This window comes from Camelus dromedarius, chromosome 5 (assembly GCF_036321535.1).
Source record: "Camelus dromedarius isolate mCamDro1 chromosome 5, mCamDro1.pat, whole genome shotgun sequence".
Lineage (NCBI taxonomy): Eukaryota > Metazoa > Chordata > Mammalia > Artiodactyla > Camelidae > Camelus > Camelus dromedarius.
The window spans coordinates 81,661,341-81,688,036 of NC_087440.1; the positions used below are offsets into that span (position 1 = coordinate 81,661,341).

General features: G+C 39.7%; 1 protein-coding gene across 10 annotated transcripts in view; it reads right to left on the reverse strand.

The window, feature by feature from the left end:
- The window catches only part of EFCAB11 (EF-hand calcium binding domain 11), a 152,890-nt gene that overhangs the window by 106,517 nt on the left and 19,677 nt on the right, over positions 1 to 26,696 (reverse strand). The window contains exon 6 of one of the 10 annotated variants that reach the window (XM_064486186.1): positions 18,019 to 18,140. The exons of 8 other annotated variants lie outside the window; for them this stretch is intronic. In XM_064486186.1, coding sequence (XP_064342256.1) covers positions 18,086 to 18,140 — 55 coding nt within the window. In that variant the 3' untranslated portion in view covers positions 18,019 to 18,085. Of the gene's footprint in view, positions 1 to 18,018; positions 18,141 to 24,199; positions 25,074 to 26,696 lie in introns of those variants that run through there. One more of the 10 variants, XM_064486188.1, reaches the window with a different exon arrangement.

Genomic DNA, 26,696 nt, shown 5'->3' on the forward strand with positions numbered 1-26,696 from the left:
TGGCTTCTACAGCTTTACTCTAAACAGGAGGAAAATATATTAAACCACAGAATCAGGGAGAGTTAGAAAGGATAAAGCAAGACAAGCATCCAAGGAGTGGAATTCCTAGCCATTCAAATCATTTGAAGGCTTCTAGAATTTACTTTTGTCAGAATGAAACCCGAACTATTGACTTAAAAGAAAATAATAACAAAATCTTTTTATTAATGATCTCTGAAGGAAGATTCAACAACTGTTCTTAGTAATGCATCTTGATGTCTTATAAATCACTAGGAAGTTTAATTCAGTGGAAATTTTAAGTCAGTATATTATGACTACATATGGTCTGAAGATGCAGAGAAAGGAGATAATCTGTATTATTTCCTGACTCCCTAGGCTAAATCCGACACTGAATCATCACCATAATAATAGAACAGAGTTTACAAATCTATGTTGCTTCATTGAAAAGAATAGATATTTTTTAAACTTTAATATATTTTATTAAATTGTTAATTTTGAACAACTTCTTTCCTCCAGAAGAGGAGGTATTCAAATGATAAACTCTTTTTGGCCTGATGCACATGCAACCCTCAAAACCATTTTTTCTTGTCTTGTGTCTCCAAAGGAGAGGAACAAATGAAGACTATGTTAATACCACAAATCACTGGCATTTAGACTAGATGTCCGGTCCTTACACACGGTTTACAATTTGTAACCTAGGGATAAATTAGATGTTAGAAAAGGTAGCTGACCACTGTTTGAAACAATAGACACAATCCAGTAAAATTGCTTTCCAGCGAAAGTCTATCACATTTTCTGCTGTATCCGTCTTTAACTGCTCAATAGACTCATCAGTTTCTTGTGCCCAAATGGACTCAGAAAATATCTGCTGAACTGAATTTAAATGATAATTAAAAAGAAACAGGAGAAGATGGTGAGGATTCAGGAAAGGATTCTACAACCCCCAAGCAAGACTGCAGACTGGGAATGCTCAGGAAGCCTACCTGTCTTGAGGACTCTAATGGCTTTCTTTAACCCTTTATCTCCCTGTTGACAAGGTACAGAAACTGAATGAAAAGCACTGCCTGCCATATTGGTAAACAAAGGATGCTGTGGCCATCAGGTCATCAGCCACTGCCACCACCCCCTGACAGTGAGAGGAGGTGGACAAGCAGGCAGCCAGCCTCTGCAGCCACCCTCAATGGTGCACCCTGAGGGAACTCAGGATGGGAAAGCAGAGGACATTGGCCCTAGAGAGCTAAGTGCAGATCAAAGGAATGATTTCAGTGAGCCCAGACCTTTGTACCTTCCCATACATAGAAAAGCGCTGAATTCCTTAACTTGAGGTGTCTGGTTTTCTTTAATTAACAGTAATCTTTTGATGTTCGGACTACCTGGTCTTGGTTATAAAAAAAACTCCTATATATCCTGGCCTCTGCCTTGCCTGGATGGAACAGTCTCTTAGAGCAATCTGAGAGGCTGTGTCCTGCGCTCGAATCCTTAGGAAGTCCACCGAATAAAACATAACTCAACTTTTAGGTTGTGCATTTTATTTCAGTCGACAAACCATAAATGATAATTAATAATGATTAACAATAATAATTGTATAATACTTATACAATATGCTGAGACAGTGTGATACAGTATATAGAATAAAATAATACAATATAATATGGGGCAGCATCCATGAATCAGACATCTTCTTGCCTTATCTACCTTTCAAATTTCACCTCAGATCTCCCTGGCTCTCACTCATTGCAATCCAGCCATTCTGGCTTTCTTCTAGTTTCTCACCCATGCCAAGTTTATCCCCACCTGAGAGCCTTTTTAACTGCTTTTCCTCTTTCTGGGTGGCTCTCCTCCCAGATGGCAATCAGCTTTTCACCAGTTAGGTCTTATTCCAACGTCACCCTCCCTGGCCTCCCTTATCTAAAACTACCCCCGAGTCAGTCATTCTTTCCTTTGTTCTGTTTTTCTTTCCCTGCAGTACCTTATCCCCACCTGAAATTAACTTGTTTGTTTATGCTCTTATTGTCTGCCTTCTTACAACTAACTGTGAACTCCTTGAGACCAGGGAGCTTGTTTGCTTTGCTTATGAACCCAGAAAGATACTAGGCACACAGTAGGTGCTCAGTAACCATTTAATGAATGGATTAATGAATACATGCCTGCTCAATTTAAAATTCCTCAATTTCAAGGCTTCGAAGAATGTAACAAATGCATTCCCTATTTTATCAAATTCAAAATCTTGCATACTGGGTTTACTTAAAATGGGGGAGGGGAGAAGAAAACAGAGTACTTAGGATGAATATTAGAGAGCCTATCCCACTGCAAACGCCACTGTCGTGAATGCTATTATTTAATTTACATATTTTAATCACACTGATCTGGATCCATTAAAACCTAAAAATAAATCCTTCCACTATTTTTACAGTAGGCACTAATTTAATTTTATTCTGTCACTAGAGCTATTACATTATTTTCTATCCAAATTACCTTGTACTTTTCTAGCAATGATAGGCGCTATCTCAATATGGTACAGGTGTTCTTGTAGCCTGAGAGACAGAAAGAGGCGAAACACAGCATGAACATACACGACTGAATAAAATGCTTATAAAGTGTGATTCCTTCTCTCAGCCAGAAAAACGAGACACAACACATTAGGTCAATCACTGGGAGTAAAAGCCCACGAGCGACGCCCCTGTGTTATGCATGAATCCGGCTGTCTTACACGTCTACTAGAATTAGAATAACTGTGTTTTACTGAACACACATTTAAAGGAGAAGGCTATCCCTTAAAAAAAATAAATTCAGGAGTCATTCAAACACAATTTTACTGGCGCCGTTTCAGAATCTAACTATCGTGAGGTATTCCAAGTTAAATTTAAAACTCCTCATTTTTCAAGCTGACCTGTTACAACTAATAGGTTTTAAAATGATGAACAGCCGCAGAACCATAAAAAATATTCCACTTTTATAAAACCAAAGATCATTCTGTCTGAAATGAAGGTTCATTTTTAAAACATCATGCACTTGGGGGGAAAAAAAAGTCATATACTCCTGGCAGCGATGGCCATTTCCATGAAAGAAAATGTTACCGGGATACAGCAGTGGCACAGAAGTGAAATACACACTGTCAAAGAAAAGCTGTTCTGCTATTTGGCAAATACAGAGCTTGTTTCCATATAATGGGTAGGGGAGAAGGGGAGGGGAAACCCCAGGATTATGTCCAGGAAATTAGAAGAGACAAGACAGAACTATGGTATTAGGGCATGGAATAATCACAATTTATTATCTGCTTTTAAGACCATTTCTACAGAAGTGTAGAACTTCAAAATGCAGTAAGACTATGGTTAAAGAAGCATCTCAAACCACATCTCCCATTTGCATGCAGTAGGACAAAAACTCAGGGGCTAGTGAGGCAAAAGGCATGGTTTCTGATGGGATGCTTTATAGGGTGGAGGGGTTCTCAAGATCACCCTCGAGTCTGATGATTTGCTGCTTTTTGCTATGTTCTTTGGTCAAAGTAAGTTACAAGGTCAGCTCAAATTCAGAGAAAGAGAGAGAGAGAGAAATAAATGCCACCTCTTGACAACAGGAGAGCCACGCTGCTTTGCAGAAGCCCGCAGCAATGAGGTGAGAGGGAGGGGTTGTGGCCATCTCTGCAAACCCACGACACAATTGGTGAATGCGTGTGGTCCTTCTCCAGTGAAGTGGGTCTCTGAATAATAAGGTCGTAGTGGATTATTGGGAGATCTCTCAACTCACTGAGTTCAGTGTGAGAGATTTGTTATAGAGACCTTAAAAATTCCTATCCCCATGCACGTACTTGGGACAGAGACCTGCACTTTGGGGTATACAGCAAAGTTCCAGAAGTTCACGAGGGGTCTAGTCTCTGCCCCTCAGCACCACTGAGAGACAGATCACACACAGGAGGAGCAATACAAGGCAGGTGGCATGAGCTTAGAGCAAAATGAGATGGTATAGAAAGTACCATCCCAAGTGCTGGGAAGAGGGGATGCTCACTGAGGAGTGGACCGGTCAGAATGTGTGACAGAGGAGGGCACCCGACCTGACCCTGAGGGAGGAGCAGGACTCACAGAGCAGGGGGCCAGGGAGGGGACATCCCAGAAAGGAGCCACTGGGCACAAAGGGGGCCACGTGGAAAAAGAGCATGGTGTGTTTAGGTAACTAGTTTATCAAGACGGAAGTGAGCACAAAAGAGGAGAGGAGCCAGAGGGTAGCCAGCCTTGACTACCGGGTTTGACCTTACAAATGCTGGAGAAGATGTGGAGAAAAGGGAAACGCTGGTTGTGGGAATGTAATTTGGCACAGCCACTATAGAAAACAGTATGCAGGTTCCTCAAAAAACTAAAAGTAGAATTACCATATGAACTGCAATTCCACTCTTGGGTATATATGCAGAAAAAATAAAAACACTAATTCGAAAAGATACATGCACCCCAGTGGTTCACAGCTATTCACAATAGCCAAGACATGGAGGCAACCTAAGTGTCCATCAACAGATGAATGGATAAAGAAGATATGTCATATATATACACAATGAAATATTACTCAGTCACAAAAAAGAATGAAATTCTGCCATTGCAGAAACATGGATGGATCTAGAGAATATTACGCTTAGTAAAATAAGTCAGGAAGAGAAAGACAAATACTGTACAATTATTACTTACATGTGGAATCTAAAAATAATACAATTGAATACATATGCAAAACAGAAACAGGATCACAGATATAGAAAACAAACTTTGATTACCATAGGAAAGGCAGAAGCAGGCAAGGGTACATTAGGAGTATGGGATTAACAGATACAAACTACTATGTATAAAATAGGTAAGCCACAAGGATATACAGTAAAGCACAGAGAGTTACAGCAATTATCTAGTAATAACTCATAATGGTGCATAATCTGCAAAAAAATTGAATTGATGTGTTGTATACCTGGAACTGATATAATACTGTAAATCAACTATACTTCAATTAAAAAAAAAAGTTTGACCTTTAGCCTCTACACTTAGATGTGAGGCCTGGACCCCTGGACTAGGGTGATGGGAAGAGGGCTGACAGCAGAAAGACATTGAGCAAGCAAAGGGACTTGGTGATTGAATGGATTTAGAGCAAGGACAGAAAAGGAAAAATCAATGACTGCAAAAATGAATCTGAGAAAATCTTGGTATCACTGACAGAAATAGAAAAAAGAGCTGACTTGAGGACAAGGCTAACGACTTTCACTTTAAATATGATGAACTGAAGGTGACAACAAGCAACTTGAAACATTTTCAGCTACGTATTAACTATGAGACTTTGGGAATATTATTTAACTTCTCTAAGCTAGGTTTTCTCATCTACAAAATACGAATAAGAATAGTATACAACTCATCAGGTTACTGTGAGGACTGAATGGAATAATGGCAATGCCCAGCACTCACTAAAGCACTTGAAAAATGACAGATATTTTGGCCATCATCATTATTCAGTTTATATTTGACAAACTTCCAACAACTCTTTTTTTGTCACAAGAATATGTGATACACCTTTTATCAGGGTGTTCTTCTCCCCAATACAACTGAGATAAGTTAAAATACTCTAACTGCAGACCGTATAAATTTGCCACAGCATTTACAACCTGGAGAAGGCTCTAATTCTATGACAAATTCATCACTGCAAACCATTAAACCTAGGATGTCAGCTGATCCAGCTGGATTAGATGTGAACATTTGATGGTGATGGTTTTCCCTAAGAAGCAGTAGGTTTACATGGGGCCTTATTACATTGAAAAAATTGAAAGAAGAATCTTGTACATGATTTAATAATAATTTGCAACAGACTAAGGATCTCATTGAAATGAAAGTTTTCTGCTTTGCTTTGTTTGTTTCGGATAGAAGAAAATAAGATTAAAGAGTTTAAAATTCTATAGTAATAATGTAGTCATGAAGGGAACATTAGCCGTGGGGAAATGGAGAACAGGTAAATTCCAAGTAAATCTGGGAATTTAACATTGTAATTATTAGCAATACTGGGCTGTGAAACACAAATATCTATCATGTGCATAGTAGGTGCTTAATAAACACGTTAAATAATGCTGAATGAAATTGATGATGGTGATTGATCAAACTGATGATGAAAATGATGACCAAATTATTTGCTTTTCCATTTCTGGCCATTCACTCACTGTGCTATTAATCATAATTTTCTTTAAAGAGTAAGTAAACAAAAGGTAGGGAAACAGAGAATCAAGGTATTTAAAGCTTAAAGTCCTTTAGGAGAGGAAACTGAGGACCAGGGAGGTTAACAGGCTTATATAACATGAGACTTGAGCCTGAACAACTAACCAATAAGCCTTGTGCACATCCCACCAACCCACAATGGAGAGGAAAGAGTTATGGAGAAACTCAAGCTGGTCAATTTTGTGATTTGTTTGAAGGTCTAACAAAAGGTTGACATGAGTGATGGATTCTGAGAAATGTGGACTTCAATTATTTAAGCCATAAATGTTTCCCATTATGATGTTTAAACAGTTCACAATACTCTAAAATACAGATATATATATTTATTTATTTTATATATATATTTTGGCCATTAACACAGTCACATTTTATGGTATTGCAGTATGAGGTTTTTGATATTTTTTATCAAAAGATTTTATGACCAAATTGTCAGAAATCAGGGAATTTTATAAAAAGGGTGTACAATTCAGCTAGTGTTTCCATATATCCATAGCCTTAGGTCCATGAAAAGGGTTATAGCCATGGATTATATAGCTCTATTTTTAACTGTGAAAATTTATATGCTGTCCAGATCTTTATTCTATTGAAATTGAACTGGAAAGGCCCTTAAATAAAATGATTCCTTCAAAATCTATAAATTGTAGTCGATCTGATTAATAAAGAGGCTCAAAATCCCTTTCAAGGGGGCACGTGGGTAGAGATGTAAAAGGGAAGGAAAGGCAAAGATTCCTCCTTGCGTGACGGGTGTGCTTGCTTGTGTTTCCAGTCTGGAGTCAGACTGTCTGGGTCACAGCTAACTTCTATTAGTTAATGTGATCTTCAAACAAGTTAGCCGCTCTGTGCCTCAGTTTCCTCATCTGTAAAATGGAAGGGGGGGTTATTGATAATAGTAGCCACCTCCTAGGAGTGTTGTGAGGATCAGAGTTAAGTCAAGCAAAGCATTTAGAATGGGGCTTGGCCCACAGCAAGCACTCGGTGTGTCTTGGCTATTTGCTCACACCCTCAGGTCTGCTTACCCACCTTTCCTGCTCCATCTCCCACTCTCCTCCATCCACTCTTGGTCCATCTCTCTCCTGGATGCCTTTCCTTCCAGGGATTCTTCAAATCCTAACTCAGTTGCTAAGTTCCTGGATTACTATGTCTGGAATTAAATCCTCTGGCTTCTTTCTTCTTCTACAGTAGGTACCATTTTCTACTTTACCTTATAGTCATGCTGTTAAGGACTGCCCCTGTCTGACTTACTCCTGTGGCCCTGAAACTACGCTTCTCTGTGCCTTGCACGTGGCACTCAGTAAGTATCTGTGGAATAAGCCAATATGCAGGGAGACTTGTCTTCTGCCTTATCAGCTGGTAGCTATTCTTATCACTATCAAGGAGGCCCACACTGCAAAGTGTAGGCATGACATCATGACTGTCTTCTGGAATAAAGTGTAATTTTTGAAATGCAAAGCTCATTTAATTTCATGAAAACAAGAATTTCTGGAACAAAATCAACCCAGAATAAAAGCTCAGATGTGAAATGAAGCCAGGTTGGTCACTACCTGCACTGGGCAGGGTGTAGAATGACTGTCATCTCTCGATTGCCCAAGGTGAAAAGGAGTGGCCCTTTCAAGATTCATACCAATTATCCCTGAAGTCAAAATTCTTTTCTGTTCTCCTGCTTCCTTCTCTAGGATCATCTAGACAGCTTTATACAAACATGAATAAACAGTGAGTGCCTACTATGGGACAAGCACAGTGTTTTATATGCAACCACTCATTTAATCCTTCAAACAAATCTATGATGTAGGTTCTCTTAATATCTATTATTTACAGATAAGGAAACTGAGGCACAGAGGAGTTAAGTAACTTTCCTAAAGTTTATCAGCTAGTTCAACTCATCTTATTTTAATCCATCTCACTCATTTATTGTCCTATATGAGAGTGGAAAGGGGATTCGGGTGGAATATCTGGAATATTCAACTGCTGGTGGGGAAAAGGGCCAGAAGAATTCTACAGGGTCAGGTCAGGTTAAGTCTGGTCAGGCTGGGCTGGACTGGACGTGCCAATTGTGTGGACTGCAATGAACTCAAGGAGTCAAAGGAACTCAGGCTAGATCCCCAAATCCTGGGGGATCCAGGTTGGTAGGACTCTCTGGGCAGTGGCAGAATGGGGGATCCAGCGGATATTCCAGATAACACATTCATTTTAGAGTAAGAGCTTGGGAGAAGGTGGAGTCCTGGCCTTCAAGACAGGAAGCCAGAAGAGAGGACTTAGAATTTGGGACAAGCCTTTGTGCTCATCAAGAAAATGCAAGAAGCTGGACGTGTTGAGCTGGACACACACTGCGGGGTTAAGGAAATTAGTCTGGGATGGGGGATGCTGGGATCAACCCAGACAGAGGTTACTCTTGTCACATTTTAATCTACCCTTCACACTGCAATAGGAGACACCAAGTAAACCACGAATCTGATCACGTTGCTACCCTACTTAAAACATTTCAGTGGCTTTCCACTGTCCTCAGGATCAAGTTCAAACTTCTCAGCAACTCACAAGGCCATTAGTGATCTGGCTTCGGCTCACCTCTCCAGTCTCATCACTCTGCATTTATCCTCCTGGCCCCACCCTTCCAGGCAAACAAAAAGAAGTATATTCAACAGCAGACTACCTGTACCTAACAACTTTTGGTTATTTAAAGGGCCAGGCTTTACCCCTGAGCTCTGCAGATGGGCTCTGCCTAGAACATGTTTTCTCTCTCTTTGCCTGGCTATTTCCATCCTTCAGGTCTCCCATCAGCCATCACTTCCTCTGAAGTCAGCCTCAGTGCCCCTTCCCCAACCTGCATTCAGCATCCTTCCTGTATATTCCCACAGTGCTTTGCAGTCGTCTTTCAGGATTAGCCATCTCAGATTCTAACTCCGTCTCCCCAACTAGACTGTAAGCTCCTAGAGGGCAGTGCAGTGTCTGTCTTGTTTACCTTTATATATTCCCAACATCTGCAGCATAGTAGATGCTAAGAAATATTTGTTTCCAAAACAAAGATATAAGCCTGAGGACAGAAGAGTGCAGGGCAGAGGCACCTGACCTAGTTTTCGGGGTGCAAAGAGAAGGTAAGAGTGAACGTTGCTCATTAAGTTTGAGTTGAGGACCACACATCCAAGCAGGGGCTCAGGGAGGATTTGGAAACATTACCAAACATGTACAGAGGGTCTAAATTTTAGTCACTGATTTGAAAGCTATACATAGTGTGTCCAATGTAGTCACAGAAATACAGGGTCTCTTGAGTGCCCATGTCCCTTCGAGGGCTGAGATCTCATGGAAGACAGGAGGGTCTGACTCAAGAGTTTTTATCACATGGGGAGAAGCAGGAAGAATGACAGGGAAGGGGGAAAGCAACATGAAGAAAAGTTAAACTACTGTCTCTTTGGAACTGACATGAGCCTACTAACAAGCAGACAGGAAAAAACAAAGAGGTAACTAAAGACACGCTGTGGTGTAATATTTGCATGTGGCAAAGGGGAAACCATAAAGGCCATTTTGTTTTAATCATTAACAAAAGTGCACCTAGCTCACATGCTAGGATCAGGCTTGAGGGGGAAAAAGACAAATTAATCTAAGGCAATTCATTTTGTGATGGCTTAAAGCAAACAACTTTTAGCAACCCTATGAAGCCAGCTAGTAAAATAAATAGAAATGAAGTCCAAGGAATTTAAACGTGAAAATTTGGGGGGGAAAAGAACTGCACAAAGCAAAACAGACAAAATACAAGGCTAACCAAACAAAAGCTAAATCAAATAAATAGGCACTGCCGTGTGCCCTGGAGTACTGCCAAGGAGAGTGAATTTCAACAAAGAATGCTTTCGCTACCAATTCGGAAAACTTCAATTCCAGAAAGGCAGAAGGGAGGCTGCAGCCGCTGCTGAGTGACACGGGGAGCGTGGGGTGGAGAGGCAGCAGATCAGACGTTATTTCAGGCTTCGTAGACAAACACTAGGACCTTCCCCTCGCAAGACACGAACTGGCAGCCCACTCCCTCCCCAAGCACCGCATACACAGCCAGCTGTAAGAAAGAAGTCCATGTCATTGATGAGAAATTTGCAACACCTGGGTAGCAGCCTTCTCTTCTCAATTTGCAGATAAAAAGACTATTGTAAACACCTCTTATCTTACCCAAAGTGTTGAGATGAACCCAGTCCCTGGAGCCCAAGTCAAACAAAGCATTGGTAATTATCTGCGACCTTGGATGCTGGGGACAGAGCCCATGCTAGGGCTTGGTGCTGCAATCACTCCCTGAATTAGAGCTCAGCTCTCCACTCTGTTTTGACCTGGAATAGTCATAGTTGTTGTAAGAGCAGCACTGTAATCCTCGCAGTAATAACCATCACCACCACCACCACAATTTCCCCCTTCCCCTGCCCTGAGCAATTATTCTGTACCAGGCACAGAACTAGGCCCTTTGTGTGATTTATCCCCGTTAAGCCCCCAACAACCCACTGGCATCTTAATTTTAGGGCTGTTCACTCCACAGATAAGGCAACCAAGGTAAGCCAAGATACTTTTCAAAGGTCTCACAGCCAAGGAGCAAGGGGGCATGGATTTAGATCCAAAGTTAGCCCAGGAAAAGCTCTCTTAATCAACAGACTTGGCCAGAAAACCCAGTAGGTGAATAATCAACAAGCACTTACTAATCGTGGGCATGGTATGCACTATGAACTCTGCCAGGATAAACCGGGGTAGAGTGGTTTCTTTTTTTTTTTTTTTTTTTTTCTTAAATGACAAAGACTAGAGTTCCTTTTAATTATACTGTAAAAAATTTTTTTTTGAACTTTAAGTCTTTAAAGAAAAAAGGCTCCCTACTCTTTAATATCTACCATATCTATCCAGCAAGTACTCAGAGTTCTCAAACCCCCAAGGAAACTAACAAAACAAACCAAAAGGAGAGTTGATAATATATGGGTTTTTTTGGTTGGCATTACCCAAAACACACATTTAGCTCCAAACACTGGGAAACCTGCGAATCTGAAGTTCCTTGAGATTTCCTTAGTGTAGCAATGCTTTTTCCTCAAATGTCTATATTGCTGTCTTTATTGAGATTTCTGTACATTAATGTGTGCTTTAAAAAAAATGACCTATTTTTCCAATGGGACTGAGGGGGGAAAAATCACAAATGCGTATTTAAAGCCACAAGACTAAATTCTCCCCAGTTTTGTCATACATTTTCAGGACTTTCTACGTGAGATGAAAGATAAAAACTTGTGTGCATGATTAATTGTAATGATGAAAGAATACTAGGCAGTTGCTTAAGAAACGGGAACAACAAAGGAATAAACTACTGCAGGCATCACCAGGACTGGAATGATACTGCTCTGTGTACTTGATTTCCATGGCAACTAGCAATGGGAAGATGAATGTTTCATAGTCACTCCGCTCTGCGGTACACGTCTATAAATCAAACTTGCATAAAGAGCACAAGCTTTCTGCTGTGGGCTGTACACAGAGCCGGTTTATTTTCCTGTTACTGTATAATTATGGAAAAGAAGCACAAAACAATGAGGTCATTTTGAGCGGGGAACAAACTCAGAAATTACTAATACACCTGCGGCATAGGCTGCCATTCATCTCGCAAGGAACAAGAAGCAGGCAAGGCAGAGGGTGCATGGAAACCCTGTTTGCTTCTGGAGGGTTCGGTTCCAGGCACTCATTTGCTCTGGCTGAGAACTGCACGGTACGTGCCTGGTGTGCGCGCCCTCCGCCAGCTCTGCTCTGAAAGGTACAGAGGAACACCTTAATTAACTGTCTCCTATCCGCTCCAAGTTTTCATCCTGATAATTGGGCAGAAATGATACTGCATGTTTAGCACGGAAGTTTACTGAAGGTAAACAAGCATATACTCGTTTTTATTTACACCCCCAAATGGTTCATCTTGTAGAAGTTAGGATGGAAAAAATAATGCTTTGGCATTGAATTAGAAGTCAGGAGATCTGAGTCTTGATCCAGGTCCATATAACCTTGGAAAAGCCATTAAGTTCATTTAGCCTCCATTTTCGCAGCTACATTATGAGAGATGGTGCATGTGATTTCTGAAGTCTCTGCCACCATCTGCTTCCAAGACTCTGTAATCTCAAAAACCCAAAGGGCTGAATCAATCAGATCTAACCAAAGCTATTAGTTGTGCTATTCCTAAAAAATAGACCTTACACAGTCATACTTTTAAATTCTACACTGGCTAAAGCACCTTGTTAATAGTGTTTTATAATTTTACCATCACATTGAAGCTTTCTTCTGACTCGTTTTAATCTTCCAAACACAGGATAAACTGTAGAAAATTTAGTGAAACCATCAGAGTCTTAAATGTTAAAAAAAATTATAGATAATCCTAGACCTAATTTTTATAATACTATAAAAAAATTTAAATTTCAATAATCTTCCTGTCACCTAATAAGGGCTGCCCATCAATTTCTGCCAAGTGGCAAGCATCCTGCTATTTGAAGTCTGCAGCTCACAGAGATGTGGTGAGGCTTTCCCGGAGTTTATCTCTGGAAGAGTAATGCTCACTAAGAGTCTGTGGAACAAATAAATGGATGGATGAGCAAACTGTTAGTTACATCTTTGCTACACCTTTTGGAAATCTTGTATTCTTTTCCCCAATCTTAAATGTTTAGGCAGATTCAGACGAACACATAAATATCTCCAGGATTGACAGGCAAACACCTGAAAACCAGATACAACTCTAGGAGTATCTCTTTTGTGAGTTAGAAAGTCTACAAAATCCTTGTGAAACTTTTCATTCGTAGAGCATGAGGCATTAGCAGACACAACGAGGACCTCCTGTCTTAAGACCATGGCTCAGTCTGAGGGTATCGTGAGGGCTCAAAATAACTGAGTCACAGTCTTGAGCTCAACGGAGAGAAATATAGGGAAAACACCTAACAAACACTCGGTACGTCGTCTCATGTTTACACCTACTCTGCAGTGATGTTATTATTCCCATTTTACAAGTTGGGAAAACTAAGCTATAAAGAACTGATATCAGTGAGGAAGAAACAATTACCTAAGTAACAGGAAGATTATTGAAATTTAAATATTCTTTATAACCTTATAAAAATCAGTTCTGGGATTATCTATAAAAAAATTTTTTTTTTAACTTTTAAAAACTCTGATAGTTTCATTAAGTTTTCCATAGCATATTGTATGTTTGGAAGATTGAAACAAGTCAGAAGAAAGCTTCAATATGATGATAAAATCATAAAACACTATTAATGAGGTACTTTAGCCAGTATAGAATTTAACAGTATAACTGTGTAAGGTGTGTATGTGTGTATGTGTGTATATGTGTGTATATTTTAAGAATAGCACAAGTAACACCTTGGGTTAGATCTGACTGGTAGATCCAGACCTTTGTGTTCCTGACTCCAAGGTCTCTGGCCATTTCTGACTGCATCTCAGGACATATTCAAGCAACAGAGTATTGTTCTACGTGGGTGCTAAAAAATAAAGGCTTAAACAAACAAACCTAGCCCCTAAAAAGCACATTAATAGTACAAAATAGTGGTAGTAATAAAAATCATATTTCTTAAACCTGAATTAGGCACCTAAACAGAACCAGGCAAACTGTGCCAACACACCCCAGCCAGCAGGAGCCAGGTGTTCACAACCAGGCAATTTCCAATATGTGAATCCTACAGAAGCCAATGACATCTTTACCAAAGGTTACTAGAAACGTATTCTGCTGTCCATCAGAGGTATTCGGTATGGTTCCTAAGCTTAGAAGCTGCAGAAATTTGGGCACATGTTTCTGGTACTAATTTTCCAAAAATTAATAAAAATAACATCAAGAAAGGCTCCAGGTTAACCGTCTCGCCTTCCAATTAGTTTCTTATTAGAGTTTTTAGCACCACCAACTGGCTAAAAAGAACAACTACAAATTTGCGTGGCTCTCCATCTGCTTTGTTCACTAAAAGAGGATCATACGTGTATTTCACATTTAATTTATAGTAAAGTAATTTATTTCAGTCACTAAATAAAATTTAAAATGTCTTTCCTTGTCAGTCAAATAAAAAAAAAATCCACTTTGGCTTTTTCACCTAAGGAGAAGGTATATTTCGGTTAGTAAGTCATCAGAGAAAACTAAATCTACCAACTAAAGCTAATTTGATTTAGTCTACCACAAGCTCACACTCAAAAAGCAAAGCCTAAGAACTACAATGAAAATTAGAAACGAAGAGAGAGAGAGTGCGCAAACTCAACGGTATTAAATAACTCTGCTAGTCTTCAGTGTCTACATAAGACGTTAATTGGAAAAAAAATGATTGAAGGGGTAATTTCACATTTTAAACATTTTGAGATTTTTCCATCAAGATTCCTAACTCAGAGATGCATGGTACCATTGGACATGTGAATATATACTGCCATTTATCTTTCTCTACTGTTCAATTAAACCACACCTAGCAATGGGTGCCCATGTACAAGACAGCACAACTGAAACCTAAGGGTTCAAATCTGGTTTCTGTACAATGAATCAATTTGTGAAAATAAGTATTCCTGAAGAACTAAGCCCAATTTTCCCCCCCAAAACAACCAATTTGTTGATACAGGTTGTCTATGAAAATTACATCCAGCCACTTGTCGTCATGACACATATGCAACCTGCAGAATGAGCGGCACCGCACTATAACAAATCTGGTCACTAACAGAAACTTCTCTACTGGACAATGTACAAGAGAGAAAGGAAAACAAGGTTCCATCCAGCTAATTAAATCTGACTCTGCTAGCAGAGTCTTGGCAAAAGTTTTCTGATTGAGTTTAAAACTACTGTAATAACCTTATGATGACAGAAGTTGAAATCTCTACACAAACGTGTAGTCAAGTTCATACTTTTTAAAGCCTCCGACTCCAAATCTGCAACTGACAGCCTAGTAAAGAAGACAAGTTGCAACAGGCCCAGATAAAATTAAGGACCAGCAGCCGCTCTACCCAACTTCACACACAGTTTCAACATGCAAACTTTGATCAACTTCATTCTATTCCTTTGCTCATTTATCTACATTCATTCATTCATTCGCTCATATATTCATGAATATTCTGTCTCCGGCATACACAGTTAAATTTCTGCAAAAGGGGAAACTAGAGTAAGAATTTTCTACTATCCCTTTCTCTCCTTGGATGAGAGCCTTGATATGCCATCTCCAAGGCAGAGGAGATTTCCATTTGCCATCACGAATGGATTATCAGGAACCTTACCAATGAGAAGACCTGGGTTAAGAAAAACATTTTATAACTTTTACTGTTGTTTCTAAATACATTCTTTAACATGATTCTTGAATGATACTTAAAACTAAGTGTGTTCAGACATTTTAACTGCATATTCTGTCTACTATCATTATTAGGCAGCAGTATTCTTAAATCAAAAAATACACTTTTGAGGTATAACAAAAACATTTGTTTGTTACCAAGTATCAGCAACGTGACTATCATCAAATTAAAATTTTTGATTATTTGTCAATTACCTATGATCTTTCTTCTTTAACCCAAAAATAAAATAATTGAGAGGTCCAATTTGGCTTGGATTAGCCATAAAGGAGCTCAGCTTTATCTGCAGAATGGGTATGAATAACAGCTGATGTGTAGGATCACTGCATGGATTCAGTAAGGTAACACTAGCAGGTGTTTAATGCATGGGAAATGCCATCACTGGCACTGGGATGGTCCAGTGCCATGAAAGCTGGGAAGGAGCAACCAGCAAGAACAGGGTCCCCAGGCAGAGTGCTGAATGCCCTGAGAAACGGACAAGAATAAAAATTTAGGGAAACAACAAGGTGGGGCTACTTGGGGAAGGACTTAGGTGGGGGGGAGTAGCCTTCTAGACTGAGGAGACTGAGGTATAGCTGCAAGCAGGGATGGAAGTTATGAACAGGAGAGGGGATGACTGGTGGAGAAAGGTCGTAGAGGAAGAGGAGAGGATGAGACAAGAACAAAGGAGAGGAACTAAAACAGAAGAGACCCCTATTCCTTAGAAATAAAACTGAAGGGAAACAGAACTCTGGAGGTGAAGCGGAGGCAGTAAAGGAACCTCATGACCCTGCCCATGAAGCAGAAAGCAAGGTCGCCTGAAATGCACAGCAGTTGGGAAAGGTTTGGTACAAACGTGACAGAGATCAAGTCGATCTCATCCTGTGCGACATGCACACTAATGAACTGGGTGGGACGTTTACCAAGAAGAGTTCTGAGTCTCATCAGAAGAGGGTATGAGAGGGGATGGCAATAGAGCACAAGCCAACTATTTGCCATCCCTGAAACAGGGACCTGAAAACAGATGAGTTTAAAGTTCCCTTGGATGGCAATAAAAGCATGATATGATTGAGTGACAGAGATACCAGATTTCGGCACAAAAAGGAAAGCATTCTGAAATTACGTAGGACCAGCCCCAGGGAACTGTGTCCAGAAGACGAATTTGGGTAGTCCAAACTTGACCAAGTAGGCAGTTTCTGTCTGACCTGAAAACACGGGTCCATTCTGGGACAAGCAGCGGGAGGAATGAAGGCTGGCAGGAGGGATGGAAACAAATGGATTCAGGAAGGTGGAAAGAGAGTTCAGGATCTCTCAGACACCACACTTGCTCGGAGAGGGAGAGGAAACCTATTGATTGTGGGGGCTGTGTGTGTTTTGGGTAGGAGGCAGGCGTACCACAGAAAGAAGACAAACAGTAAGCCTACCCCAGGTCTCCGACTGGCGAGGAGCAGCTCTGAGCACCAGCGCCCACTCCAGAGCGCAGACAGACGTGCAGCCCAGGACCATGCGCAGGATAGAACCAAGGCGGGGGCCCTGGACGCAGGCTCAGCCCCAGGCCTGGGTTATAAGTGAAGATAAGGAGGGGAAAGCGGTGTAAACATTCTTGGGGCTCAATCGCAGCTAAGGAGAACAGGGGTGGGGGATGTGGAGGATATAGCAGGAGGAAAAGGAAGATGGATCCTACAGGAGGGCCCGCAGCCATGTTCAGCCGCCCATCACTGGCTCTAGGATGGGACCATTCTTAGTCTCGTGTGGGTGAGTGACGGGCAGGAGGGAGGGGCGGGAGATTAAAGTACCATTAGTGCCGGTCCTGCCTCCTATGGGGCCGGCTTAGGAACAAGGACAGGCGGGGCGAGGGAAAGCGTAGGAACCAACAGGCACCGCACGAAGCCTGTCGACATTTAATTCCTAGTTTGCCCTGGTCTTCCCCGACAAGAGACTGCAACCGCGGAGGGAAGACAAGCGGACAACACGGACAAGCTGGAAATAACACACAGCGCTGAACTCGCAGCAGCTGACTAAAAGGGTCTGACAGGTGACTCAGCGTATAATCCCGCCTTATAGAGAGACAACGAGCATGAATCAGTTTAGCATCCCACCCCCGCTAAAATGAGAAAACCCCATTTGTCAATTTTAAACATTTTTTGCTTTTCCAGTTGATTTGGCAAACTCTTTCGCTGTCGTGATATCATTCCAAAGGCAACATGCAGAACTCAAGGGTTCCGATCAGAGCAACCTGATGGGGAACATCTGCTCCCGGCTGTGATAAAATGCTGCATCAGCATCCTTTTGTACATTTTTGTAAGAAGTTCCTTTCATTTAAAGGCAGATGATCAAACGAAACCTCAAATGTAACAATCCAAACCACATCGATTCACATGAACAGGGGAAAGCTATATAATCGCACAACTGGTTTATTGAGACCACTTCTGAGCAAAGCGAACGTGCCTTCCTTCCTCAGGTCTATAGTCGCCCTCGTGGGGACACAAAGGCATGCGTGGTTCCTACCCTCGGGATGTTTATACTGTTACCAGGCATGAGAAGGGAGAATTACAGTGATTAAGAGCACAAGCAGATCTTGGTCCCATTACTCACCAGCTGGTAGCATCAAGCAAGTCTCTTGACCTCTCCAAGCTTTTTCTGCCTCTGTAAAATGGGGACAGACAGAGCCTAACCCAGGAGGTTCCAGTGCAGATTTCTTCAGCATAGTGTCTGGATACAGTAAATACTCAGCAAATGTCAGTTGTCAGTGCTACGGTGGATACCGCTGTTAGATGCATGAATGCAGCAAGTGCTACAGCAGTTCTAGGGAAGGACAAATTTTGGGGGCTGGAGGAATGGGAGAAGGCTACATAGAAGAGAGTTGGGCTAAGCTGTAAGGAATAGATACCATTTAGATACGTGGATGGGGAAGTCAGGGGGAGGAGGAGAGAGAGCAGGGGAGCTGATATGAGCAAAAATGCTGGAAGAGAAATGAGAGAGCATCCATGGGATATAGCCCGTGGACCAGAATGATGGAGTAGTTTTTGATTTGGGAAATGCTGGGGGATAAGCTAAAAGGCAAGCCAGGTCTGTGTGTGGGAGGGGCCTTGAGAGTCAGGCTAAGGAATCTGGACTTTTATCTGGTAGGCGATGAAAAGTTATTGAGGTCAACAAGTAACATAAAAAGTAATGCTAATTTACCTTTGTTATCCAAAATTTAACCAGTGATTTTCAAACTTTAATGTGCCTATGGACTACCCACGGGTCATATTAAAGTAAACACGCTTGATTCAGTACATTTGGAGTGAGTCTTGAGATTAGGCATTGCTGACAAGCTCCCCCCAGCACAGATGCCACTCAGTCTTTGGAGCTCTGAATAACAAGGATGTCTCTACTCAAGGTGGTCTCATGGAAGAGAATGCATGAGGAGGAGGAGGTAGGTAGACAAGGCTAGACAGGAGGTGGCAAACTGATAGGTTGGCATGCCATAGAAAAAAACAGCATTAGAAATCTTTGGTCCTAATTTTTTTAGGCTATTTCTAAGGCGGACCACTGAAACTCTAAAGTGTGAGTCTTAATTCTGTGCTAATCTTCTTGTGTGTGACATCATAAAACAATGTTAATTTAAATATCTCATATAAAATACATATTTCTTTTATGAAACCCATGTTTTTATATATTTTATAAATATAACACACGATACTATCAAAATTTTTACCCAGAAATTAGCTATGTACTACAAAAGATAAATGTAAGAAACTGATTCCTCTTTCTATAAAGGAAAATGGCATGAATATATTCATGAATTGCTCCTATTAATGACTTCAAGGATGACTGAAAGGGTGAGCAACGTTTGGTCCTAAGAAAGAAATCATGGCAGCGGTGTCTTATGTGACAGTTGGATTAAAAGAAAAATAGCCCTCATGCTATTACAGCAAGAGCAGCGTATTCAACCATATACGTAGATGAGGAACTGGATACGTTGGCTGTAACACTTGTTTGAGTGACATCACAAAAACTAAACCGGGAGGTGGAGGGCTGTCAAATACAGTAATTTCCTCTTGAGAGCAGTCTCTGTCACACTGACAGACCAAAACTGTGTTCATGGATTCTGAATAAGACCTAGGGTACACAGAGAAAACAAAGGAGACGGCGATGCCACTCTCCGTGAGAGAGAACCCCACTGGTGGGTTCTGGGGGTAGAAGCAGCCTGCGAGGACCCTCATTCCTGAGATGTGGGGAGTGCCGGCCACAGAAGTGCAGTGATTTGTGGGAAGACAGGCACATGGCAGAGCTGGGGCTAGAACTCAAATCTTCTCCTGGTTCCCTACCCTGGTGTTTACTGTACCATGCGATCTCAGTATGGTGCCAGTGTGGCATTTGGAGAGCAAAACAAAAAATACAGAATGATATAGAAGCCATTCATTTACATACTGTTCAGTCATCTACTTGACACGGTCCCCTCTGTGCCCTGGGAGTGAGATGAGGTACCTGACTCTTCCCTGTGCACGTTAAGCTCATGTTCTAATACTGGAAATAATTGATGTATACAAATATCTAAAATAAGCATAAAGAAGAAAAGATACTTATGACAGATTAGGAGTTTCAAGCAGAAGGAGAAGACAGTTTTCTTTTCAGGGTTGAGAGGTGGTGGATAGGGTGTAGGCTTTCAAGATAAGAAATATCTTAACAGCTGGGCCTTGAAGGAAGAATAGAATTTGCATCTGGATGGGTTTAACATGAGAGAAGACGACAGAATCTGGACATCCTGAATGTGAAAGAGATTAAATATTTCTTCCACTCAAATAATACATCCTTATTAACATGAACTCATTAACTTAAGAAATGAAAATAACACATTCTATTTGAAAATCTATGTGAGGAAGTCATTACTGTTCTCTTATTGTTGTCTGGTCCGGTGTCTGAGCATCAATCCTACATTGCCAGTTCTAAAATTTATACTGGTAAAAGGCGATCCTCAAATGTAAGGATACAATTTTTGTCCATGGAGCAAAATCGATTAAGAACCCTCTGAAAAACCGGCATTTTCTTAAAATGATTAGCATATAATTATTTCTATAGCTGGATTTTTAAAGTACAGTTGTATTTAATATATTACATGTGACAGCTCCCAGAAGAGAAGAAATTCTGAGGTCAGCTTGAAAAGCTTATCCATATTCATACTCCCCATTCAGTGACCACATGCAAGAAAATAATCAGAAAAGGGAATTTCAGACAATAAAATTTTGAAATGAACAAAAACCAACTGAAATAAAACCCAAGGCATTATCATTGCAGAGAAGATAAAAAATTCATGACATAAAAATTGGAAACTCAAGAAGTCTACTTCTTTGGTCATTACACTCACGCACCAGGTATGGCTGGTAACAGCTATCTATGTGTAGTCACGAAGAATGAGAGATGATTTCTAGTCTTTTTATATTCTTCTATATGCAGAAGTATGTAGATACTTAGAGATCCATAACCATATTCGCCAAAGTAGGTACTCACTATAATAACCGTGCTCCTGTTGAGGTCACCTGACTACATTTATAAGACAATCATTCTGATGCATGGAATAATGACTAGGAAACTTTCTCTTGTTAGATACTGTCCAAGAAAATGATATGCAACAAGTCAGCTGTGGGCAGAAGGAAATTATAGGATGCTAAACAACACAGTGAAGAATAACATTTCAAAAGAGATGCAAATGATTTGAAAAAAATAAATGCTATCTTACATCGCTTTCCTTGGGGCTCCTTGGTTCTATAAGACTCTTCCATTCAGCTTAACAGAGTCTGTCTGCTGGTTCACTTTACCCAAGCTCATGAGGACACTTTCCCCTACAATGGCTGTGATAAAAGGCATATGGAGTTTTTCTACCCAAAGAATGGCCATCACTCCCTTTATAAATTGCCCTCTTAAGCCCCTACCCCATCCATGCTCTGACATTGAAAATATATTATTCAACAAGTCATGATGCTCTCATTTGCAACCAATTGTTAATACTTCTGAGAGTTAGATGTTCTATGTTTTTTGACCTTCCCCATGTAATACAAAGAATGACTCTTAGACCAAAAATATCAGAGAACTTTAAATGTCTCCAGTGGTGACTGGTGAGCATTTTGGTGCCTCAATATTTCTACATTACATTACTCTCTGGCAATCCACCCTGCACTCAGAATCTTGGACACGAGTGGGCCTTCTGCACATCTTTGTTTCATTTCATGACTGGAAAGCAGAAGAAGCTTCCCAGAGCTTTTTGCCAATTGACAGGTGGTGGGAAAGTGCAAATCTCAGTGCTTATGATGAGACGGAGAAGGTTCCTAGGCATAGGGAAGCTCACACACCCGTGCAGAGAAAAACGCCAGCCAGAAATACCACAGGGCGCTAATGGCGGGCAAAGTCGAGAGAGAACATTAAGCCAGCTCCCCGATAACAGCTGGGTCTAAATCATGAACTGAAAATGTCTCCAAAACAAAGCAAAGCGAGACCATCAGAGATTAATTCATGAAAATCACATGGAGAACGAGAAAAATGGAATGGCAAAACCACATGTGGTTACAAAGCTCCTGATTGCATTTTAAAGGACTCTTTCTTAGATTATAAGAAATTAAGCCATAAAGAAAACTCTAAGTGAGAATTTTACTGTCACTGGGTATTTAAGACAACAGCCCCGCAATTACTTATTAAGTAACTAGAATGAATAAGGCAACACGCTGAGAACAGTGGAAGTTATAGATAAACTTATAAATTCAAAGAGCTTGTAGTATTTTATGGAGATAATCCTAAATATTGTATTTCTGTTTCTCAAGTAAGAGACTGGAAAAATTATACAACCACAAATACTATCACAATTCAAAGAGAGGAGATAAGACTGTTCAATGTTAAAAAAGAGGAGGGGGGGCTTTTTTGTGTGTATTTATTGAGCAGGACCTTGAAAGTGAGATCGAATTTGGACAGATGACAAGCAGAGAAGGCATTGCCAGCAAGAGCAAGAGAATGAAGTATAGAGACACGTTACACATTCAAAGGAACACACATTACGCCAAGGGAAACACAGGACTTTGGGATGATGAATGAAAAGAGTTTGGAAAGGGAACAGATGTTGGAGAGTCAGGTTAAATGGTTTTAACTTTACCCCGTAGAGGCACTGAAGATCGTTGAACATTAAAAAAAGAAAAAAAAAACTACAAAGTTTTCATTAAGTTCTATTAGTATTAAAAAATGAAAGTTTTTTTGTTTTACACTTTTAGTGCTGGAAACAGCCTGCTATCTCACATTCATCCCACTGGAAGAACAGCAGTATTCAGTTCTCCTGCCTCTTAAACTTCTGCCATTTGTAGTTAGTAGAAATAAAAAGAAAGAAAGTTCTTCAAGAATAGAATTTCCCATGGAAACAATCTAAATGTCATCAACAGATGACTAGATAAAGAAGCTGTGGTATACTTATACAGTGGACTACTACTCAGCCATAAAAAAGAAAAAATAATGCTATTTGCAGCAACATGGATGGATCTAGAGATTGTCGTTCTAAGTGAAGTAAGCCAGAAAGAGAAAGAAAAATACCATGATATCACTCATATGTGGAATCTAAAAAAAAAAAAGGACACTATGAACTCATCTACAAAATAGAAACAGACTCACAGACATAGTAAACAATCTTACGGTTACCGGAGAAAGAGGGTGGGAAGGGATAAATTTGGGAATTTGAGATTTACAGATGTTAGCCACTATATATAAAAATAGATTTTTAAAAAGTTTCTTCTGTACAGCACAGGGAACTATGTTCAATATCTTGTAATCACCTTTAATGAAAAAATATGAAAATGAATATATGTATGTATACACATGACTGAGACATTGTGCTATATACCAGAAATTGACACATTGTGATTGACTATACTTCAACAGAAAAAAAATGCATATTGCTAAGTGGGAAAGAAGAAGAACAGAATTTCCTAAGGATGTCATAATAATAATGAAACACCATCTTTGATACAGCTTCAGCTATTTTAGTACACAGATACACAAGTCATGATTATCAACTCTAAATGGAAACCAAAATTGTAAGTTTCACATACTGAAAGGAATCTCAAATGTGAAATCCGAATATTAAGCACTTTATGATATCTTTAGAGGTAATATAAACTAGCACCAATTTTTTTGTTTTTGTTTTCTGCATGAGATATCATCTCTTGGTTTAATAAAGTAAGATTCCTCAAAACCCCTCCCTTGGTAGAAAACCTTCTTTTTAATTTATATGAAAAAAAAAAGCTACAATTAGCAGCCCCCAAGCAATCAGCCATTAAAAATAAAACCTCAAAAACTGCTTCCCCCTTTAAATAAAGCAAACACCTCCATAAAACAGGAGTTGAAAGTAGATACAGAAATGCTTAGAGGAGATAATATAAAATAACAAGATACAGCAAAAAACAAAATGAAATGAAACATGAGGAGATACAGCTCAAGAAAGAAATGTAAGAGGCAAATAAAACCATAACAGAAAAAAAAAGCCACACTGGACACAGCACAAAAGACAATAGACAGTGCTGAAAATATACTGAGAGACACAGTGAACAATGCAAGCAAAAGAAATAGAAATCAACAAACAAACAAAAAATGTAAAAGGACTTCCAACATAAGCACAATCAGCATTTTCAAAGAAAACGAATGTGACTCAAAAATGTCCACATTCAATCCATTCTTTATTTTTCATTCAAGGACAGTAGCCCAGAGAAACACTGGAAGAAAGATACTGGGGAATATAGTTATTACAGTCCCTCCCTAGAGGATAAACTTTAGCCAAGCAGAAACTACAGCACAAAGCCTGGAGGTGAGCTTTGAATCCACTTAACTATAGAACTCAGATTAAAACAAAGGAGATTATGACTGCAGAACAGAATGTGAATGTTGTAAATCCTGACTATATGTATACATATATGTATTTTTTTTTAAACCTCTTTGCTTTTATTCATGATAAAAATCACTAAAGTAAACACTACCAGAGTAGTTAGGCAGTAATTCACAAACCTTATAAACATACCTCTTTTAGTTCTTGTCAAGCCCTCCGATTTAATGAATGAAACACCAGTGTTTCCCTCAAGTTATAAAGTGAAAGGATTCTTTGATGCCTTAATCCCCTAAGTCTGTCTTTTTGGATTGTTTTGGCTGTTTGGCTGGTGTGATTGTTAGGACTGGTTGGCTTGGCTTTGGGAAATGAAGGTGTGATGTGGGCAAGCACTTCTGAAAGTACTGCTTGATCTTCAGAGGTTTCTCTGGGAAGAATCTGGCAATCTAAGAATCGAAGACTATGAAGACTTCTTTCATCATTCAAACCATAGATGATTCTGGTTGGATCAGAAGTCTCCCGCTGTGGTTCCACTCTTACAGTGATCTTCATGTTATCAGCTTTCTTCTGGGTAACTGTGGCCTTGGGCAGGAACTCCATTTACGCTGGTCAATTAAGTCAAAGCTATTCAAGCGTCTCACACAGGGAGCGTCTGACCTTAGAAACTTCACATAATTTGCATCACTGACAGCCTCAGCAGCTGTTTTTCTTTTCCTTATTCTTGAAAATTATTTGTACCACTGAAACTGACATGTGTGGAAGTTAGACATCTCTGTTTCTCTAGCCTACTTCAGTTTACACTCAGAGGAAATTTTTTTCTCTCTTTTGGTGTCACAGCTTCATTTAATTCTTATCATGCATCATTTATTCTGGTGTAGGGATTGTGGTGCTATAAATAATAATACAAATGAGACTCTAAGCAGGGTGTGTTCAATTAACTAAAATGCCTTGTTTGGCTCTAGACTTGCCATGGTCTCTAAAGTGTTCTGATCACAATCCGAGGAGGTACAAGATTTCTGGGCATATGAATATGTTTATTTGTAGACTATATGGACATGTGCTACAATATTAATATGTTATGTTCATTGAAAAGCATAATACAGAAATTTCTAAAGAATTAAAGATAACTTTTTTTATTAATGGCAAATGACTTTTTGTCGTCACTAGAAATTATTAATATTTAACAAGAACAGTGTGATTTCACATACTTTATTATTTCTGAACATCTCATTATAACCCATTAAGCAATTTCGCATTCAGTTTGTTTTAATCCTTCGTCTTAATGGCTGTCAGAGAGACCAATAGGGCATTGTGACATGGAATCCCTCAGTTTTAAATTCCATCTTCCAATAATGAAAAGGCTTAAGGGGTTTGTTTTGTTTTTTAAAATTATTTTGTTGGTATTGCTAATTGAAATTCAGCTAATAAATATCTATCTCTCCCGACATCAACTAGTTGCTCTTAAAAACTTATTAAAGCTACTGAATTTTTATACTTTTTAAAATTGTGCTCTCAAACTGAAACCTTGTATAATTTTTTTCACCAGCTTAAGACATTCCATTTTCAACTTATTGAAAACATAGATATGAAGGGTTTTAATAGGTGACACACACCATTTTTAAAAATAGAATCACATTTCCAAATATCCATTTTCAAAAGTGCCCTTCCATATTCAAAAATGCATAGGTTTCTTCTGAGAAGCAGTTACTTTTTCACTCATTGTTAAAACACTGCTTCTACCTTGAACGGCTATATTTAAATGTATGTTTCAAAATGACACTTGTGGTATGAGGGGGCATCTCCTGAAACCATTTAACACTTAAAAGGTCAGCAAATTTGGACACTTGTCTTTTTGTAAAAGGAATATGAAAAAAATTCTTTGTTCTTTTGTTAAAAACTATCACCATGTGGTAGAAATACACTTTCATTACTCGTCTCATCACAAAGTATACACAAATATGCTACTATAAAGGACCTGCTGTTCTAGAATCAAGTAAGTAATACTGTCCTGTAACAGCATTTTGCCTGCATCTAGCTTGAACTCCTTTGCTCTTCAATGGCTTGTTCAATAATCTGCTTGCAAATGATGTGGCAAAGAAATCTCATATATGCCATTGTTAATGACAGTGATTACAGATCCTCATTTCAAATAACCTGCTTGATAATTTCTACTTAGCAGGGCTGGCTTCTGGTCAGATTTCATGAAACTACTTTTATCCAAATGAGACACCTGCTAGATGTCCCCCAATATCCATTTTCTCCTTCCTCCTCAGTATCAGAAACTCCATTTGAGCCCACATGACTGCCCAGAGCAAAGACTGCATTTTCCAGCCCCACTTATCCCTTGCAGCTACACATGGCCTTGGACT